The 6,000-nt window shown below is 37.3% G+C and overlaps 1 protein-coding gene across 4 annotated transcripts in view; it reads left to right on the top strand.

The window, feature by feature from the left end:
• LOC124720145 (zinc finger protein 492-like) overlaps window positions 1-5,488 on the top strand; it is a 125,973-nt gene extending 120,485 nt beyond the window's left edge. For 3 of the 4 annotated variants that reach the window (XM_047245448.1, XM_047245449.1, XM_047245450.1), the window contains one exon: window positions 3,461-5,488. In XM_047245448.1, the coding sequence (XP_047101404.1) occupies window positions 3,461-4,961 (1,501 nt within the window). In that variant the 3' untranslated portion in view covers window positions 4,962-5,488. The remainder of the gene's footprint in view (window positions 1-3,460) is intronic. The other variant, XM_047245451.1, reaches the window with a different exon arrangement.
• Window positions 5,489-6,000: the final 512 nt, after the last annotated feature.

Consider the following 6,000-nt stretch of genomic DNA (forward strand, 5'->3'; position numbering starts at 1 on the left):
CGTAACTTCTGATCATATCCTAATAAATGTACCAGAACCACCATTATCATCGCTCTGATCGCTTCTCCTCTTTTCCTGCATTACAATGTTACAGCATCCTACAAAGTATAGAGCACACACTGCAGCATCCAAACATCAGTTTAATTATAATCACTTAAAACACCTCGGATCGACTTCTTGTTATGAAAACAGGATGCTGTTCAATTTTCCCCTAAATAAATTCATAATAAAGTTGCTATGACGTCTTGCAGAGATACCACACTCGTTCTATGATTGCTACTCTGCAGAGGTTTTTATCAACAGCTTGTGTTTATTGTTGTTATTACAGTTTATAGTTATTGTGTCTTTTGTTAGTGTCTTTTACAATATGAAGTGTGTGCCACGTCTCTCATCATTAAAACCTGCCTGAATAGACTTGTTATTCTCCATGAGTTCTGTCTGCAGCTCATGGTCTAGTAGCTAGCATTGCTGCTTCTGGATCATGGGGTCCCTTGTTCGATTCGTGGCCAGGTTAGGGACTTTCTCTGCCTGGTGACTGGGTGTTTGTGTTGTCCTCCTCATCCTCATCATCATCATCATCATCATCATTCGTGACATTGGCTACAATGGACTGTGTAAAAAAATAGACTGTAAACTTGGTGATACAAATTCACAATAGGGCCTTGGTGGTGGTGGTGGTGGTGGTGGTGGTGGTGATACCAGAGGACATAGTCATATCACCATGATTACTTCTTCTATGGGAGGGGAAACGCTTTCAAATGGAGAAATGCACAACCCAAGCAATGTTTGTGCTATACAATATAACATTGCTTTGCAGATTCCTGCCCTGTTACGCAGTGGTAATGCGATGGGTAGAAATCGAGACACTGAACAACAAATCAGGTGTACTTTTACCTTGAGGAATTTTAGATGGGATTCAACAGTGTTGAAACAATCTTGATAATATAAAAATGTTCAAATCAACATACCTTCTTTGCACAATATCGATGTTTCTGAGATAAAAGCTTTAATAGGGTTGCTTGTATTAACAGCAGTCTCCAACCCTGGCATCAAATGCATTGACAATATTTCCTTGGTAGATGGAACCAGATGTTATATTTTCATGGCAATGTAACAAACGACCCACCAGGGTAGCCAAGAGCACTAATGTACTGCTTCCTGGATTCGGGTAGGCACAGCGACCCTGGATCGAATCCGCACAGTGGATCGAATCTGCATAGCAGATTAACGATGAAGGGCCGGTGTGCCAGCCAGCCTGGAAGTGGTTTTTAGACGGTTTTCCTCATCCTGATAGGTGAATACCAGGCTGATCCCAACATTTCACCTCAGTTACACAGCTCGCAGACATACACACTTTCCCACGAATTACACTGGACGCAGACAGTTGGGGTATATAAAATGGCGGGGGGGGGGGGGGGGGCTTTGGGAGTCGTGACCCCACCGTAATACTAACCTATATACGCATTGGCATGTCACAACCAGCCTCGGGCGAAAGACCGAGTAAAGGTGGTGAAGTCCCATTAATTCCCCGACCCGACTAGTTGTTGGATAGAGGGTACCGGTATAGATATATATAATGTAAGAAACGGTTTTTGTTCATGATGACAGCTCTTTGGTTTTGAGAATCAAGAGAACAAAGGAAGGAATAAAGTAGAGTGCCAAAATTTCTAACAAATGAGGTGTGAGCCATCAGCACTGTTACTGTCCAGGGTGTAGTATGTGTGTTGATATCACTGCATGAACAGTTTATGAATGTGCCTACCACAAAAAATGTTGTGCAGTAAATATTAAGGATATGACACAAGTACCCAGTACCTACACAATGGTTACATGGAGGTGTCTAAAACAATTGATAAATAATTAACGTCAAAATTTATTTATTGTTGAACTTTTCCACAAATTCTCTTTCTTATCCTGGTGGGTTTATGGTTCACTGGCAATAGCATAAAATTTTAATTGTACATATTATATCTAGTACTTTGAGAAAAAGAAAGCTATTTGTTTGAAACCTTACTTGCATATTTTATGATTTCTTTCTTAATTATTAATGTTCAGTTACTTTACTTCCATATGTATGAAAATACATGTCGTAACTAATTGAGTTTAAAAAAAGTTAAAATATCTAGTGATACAGTTGTCAATTTCTAGAATCTAACACACACCATGATACCAGTTACGTTAAAAAAATCGTGTGATCTTAATTAAGAGTTTAAAAACACTCGAAATTTACCAGATACCATGCCACACAAAACTATATCCCCAACAAAACGCAAAAAAGTCAAAAGTTGCAGAACAAAAGATAACACTGGAGTAAGCACACCTTCAGTAGTTCGTACTCTTTCATGTCCAACATGATGCACATACTGGGGACCTGAAAGGCATCACAGTTCTGTTCTGTGGGAAAGGGTTTAACTGCAGGTGGAGTAATGCGACCCAGATACTACAGGGGTAGCTCATGCATCAGCTGTCACCACTGCCACACAATATGTGGTGTCAGCTAGCAGTGTCTAATGGGTGATGTGATGAGGTGGCCATATATATGTGTGCCCTTCAGTCAATGGTGTTCTGCAATGCCAGATAACCAGATGTTAGGAAGATGTAAAATTTTCAATAAGGCTCACTGCAAATATACTGGAAAATTTACAACTATTTCCATCTTTTCAGACAGTATTTCCATTTCCATTTGTACAAGGCTTCATACAAGTTGCAATGCCAAAAACACAGTCTTAGATTAAAACCATCGGCAAGTGTGTGATTCACATTCATTCATCAGTATGCAAATTTTTCCCTTGATTGGTGTGATATTGATTCTTGTTCATGAACCGTCATTATCCACCTGATTAACATCCATTCTAGATACCTAACAAAATGTTGAAGCTTGCACTAGTTCTTGACTCATTGGGAATCATACAAAAAAAATCTGTTAACAAGGTGAAATAAATTTATCATTTCCAAAGCTGAAAGTGTTTGCAAAACAAAAAAAGGCACTTACAGAGCTAAGATAATGGAAGAAGAACATTTAAAATAATTTCTCTAATTAAATCTAAAATACCTGGAACGTAAGAATTTTGAATTGAAATATGTAACTGGTAGTTTTTTTGATACATTTAATAAATTGGTGTAAACTGTTTACTTGTAGCACTGTATTTTGAAAAGATTGTAACACATGAAAGTGAATTATTTTAACTCTCACCTAAAAATTTCAAATGAAACCAGCAGTGTCTCAGATTCATCATTATTGAATTTCCTGTGGTTAATTTTGTTTTAAACCACTTTTACCTCATCTGTTCTTTCCTTCGGGTGGAATATTATAATTTTAAATCATTAACAGTTACTTAATGTGCAATGTCTTATGCATTTTTATGACTTGTGGCCTATAGTACTGGATTTATGGACACTCAAATATTGTTTCTTTGTTGTATATATATCAACATTTAACATTCTTGTCCTCACTCTTCAGATTGATTCAGAGTACTGGTGGGAGCTGTGGCATATCATGTGAAGAAATTTGTCACCAGGGACTGGTCCAGGATGAGTCGGTGATAGACATGGAGAAGTCAACACATGAGTTTGGTACAGAAAATGTGATTATTGATAAGAAATGCTCAGTTGCCACCCAACATGACTGTAGTAGGAGGGAAAAGGAATTACATATGTATAGCTGTGATTTCTGCCAACAGAACTTTCCTTCAAAATACAGACTCATAATGCATGTGTTTATGCACATTGATGGCACACAACCACCTTTGTATGTTTGTAAGTGGTGTGGTGAGGTATTTCACAGTAAGGTTAGTTTGAAAAAACATTTGAGAATGAGAGAGAATTATCATGTCTTAACAGCTGGCCACCATGAAAAATATGGCTATAATGATGAGCATCAAAGCATTATCTTCTTCCATAGTGAGCCAGAAGTTTCTGTAACAGAACACATTGAACAGTCTTCATATAAGGAAACTTGTAAAACTTCAAAGAAGGCCTCTAATGACATGTGTAACACACATGTGACAAATGATGCAGAGAAAACAAGTGGTTATGGAATGTTATGTACAGCTGTTAATGTCAGTGCCCAGGCTGATCTACATATTGCAAACAGAACCGACAAATGTGGTATTTGTGGCAAATGGTTTGCTAGGTCAGGTGATCTGAAGACACAAGCATTAATTCACACTGAAAAGAAATCTCACAAATGTGAGATTTGTGGGAAATCTTTTACTATGTTAGGCGATCTCAAGAAGCATTTGTTAATTCACACTGGAAATAAACCTCACAAATGTGAGATTTGTGGAAAATGTTTTGCTAGATCAGATTGTCTCAAGACTCATGTATTAATTCACACTGGAAAGAAACCTTACAAATGTGAGATTTGTGGAAAATGTTTTGCTACATTAGGTTGTCTCAAGACTCATGTATTAATTCACGCTGGAAAGAAACCTCACAAATGTGAGATTTGTGGAAAATGTTTTACTACATCAGGTTATCTCAAGACTCACGTATTAATTCACACTGGAAAGAAGCCTCACAAATGTGAGATTTGTGGAAAATGTTTTGCTACAGCAGGTTATCTCAAGACTCATGATTTAATTCACACTGGAAAGAGACCTCACAAATGTGTGATTTGTGACAAATCGTTTGCCCAGTCAAGTACTCTTATGACTCATTCGTTAATTCACACTGGAAAGAAACCTCACAAATGTGAGATTTGTGGAAAATCTTTTGCTGCATCAGGTTATCTCAAGACTCATGTATTAATTCACACTGGAAAGAAACCTCACAAATGTCAGATTTGTAGGAAATCTTTTGCTAGGTCAGGCGATCTGAAGACACACATATTAACTCACACTGGAAGGAAACCTCACGAATGTGTGAAATGTGGGAAATCTTTTGCTAGGTCAGGGACTCTCAAGAGGCATGTATTAATTCACACTGGAAAGAAACCTCACAACAGTGAGATTTGTGGGTAATTTGTTGCTACGTCAAACTATCTCAACACATAACACTAATTCACACTGGAAAGAAACCTCACAAATGTGTGATTTGTGGGAAATCCTTTGCTAGGTCAGGCACTCTCAAGAGGCTTGGACTAATTCACACTGGAAAGGAACTTCACAAATGTGAGATTTGTGGGAAATCTTTTGCTGAGTCAGGTGATCTCAAGAAACAATCATTCATACACACCTACAAAAAGCCTCACAAATGTGATCAGGTGATCTCAAGATACATGCATTAGTCCATATGGGAAGGGTACCTCACAAATGTGATATCTGTGACAAAAGTTTCACTCAGTTGGGGACTTTTAGGACATATGCATTACTTCACATCAGAAAGTAGCTACAAGTAATTGTTAGTTCATGCAAATAGATTTTCCTTGTTGGTGCCCTCAAGGCCTATAAAATAATGAATGTAGTAGAGGGACAATAAATTGTAATACCTGTTAAATAAAATTAAACTGTGGTAGAATTGTGAAAAAAGTGTAATAATGTGTAGTATATTGTGGTAACAGATAATGTGACATAAAAATCCCTATCTTTGGCTTGAGATGTCAAGAAATTGTATTACTGAATACTCCAGAAACATGAATAAAATGTGTTTTTGTCATTAACACTGCTGCTTTTTCCTATCGATCTTGAGACCAAGAAGATTGTGAATTGTGATAAACCCTTACCTTTCTCAATAGCTGTAATTACCACGCAATATTCAGTATAAGGCCTAGGAAATGTGATGACCTGCTGCTTAGTAGTCCAAACATAGTCATTATGTATTACTTGTGACTCTGCATTTGAGAAAGTTACAGCAATAGTATATTCATGGCACTTCCTTCACTGAGGAACACTGGAGAATCATGATTATGGCAATTATTTTACTCAGGTATTTTTCCTCAAAAGATTTGCTATATATGTCATCAACCCATTAGCGCTGGAATTAATATTTTCGTGAGTTTTTTAATTGCATTATTATGTATGTAAAAGGCATAAATTACACAACAGAGTTTTTTTTGACAAA

Source organism: Schistocerca piceifrons, chromosome 11 (assembly GCF_021461385.2).
Source record: "Schistocerca piceifrons isolate TAMUIC-IGC-003096 chromosome 11, iqSchPice1.1, whole genome shotgun sequence".
NCBI classification, from domain to species: Eukaryota; Metazoa; Arthropoda; class Insecta; order Orthoptera; family Acrididae; genus Schistocerca; species Schistocerca piceifrons.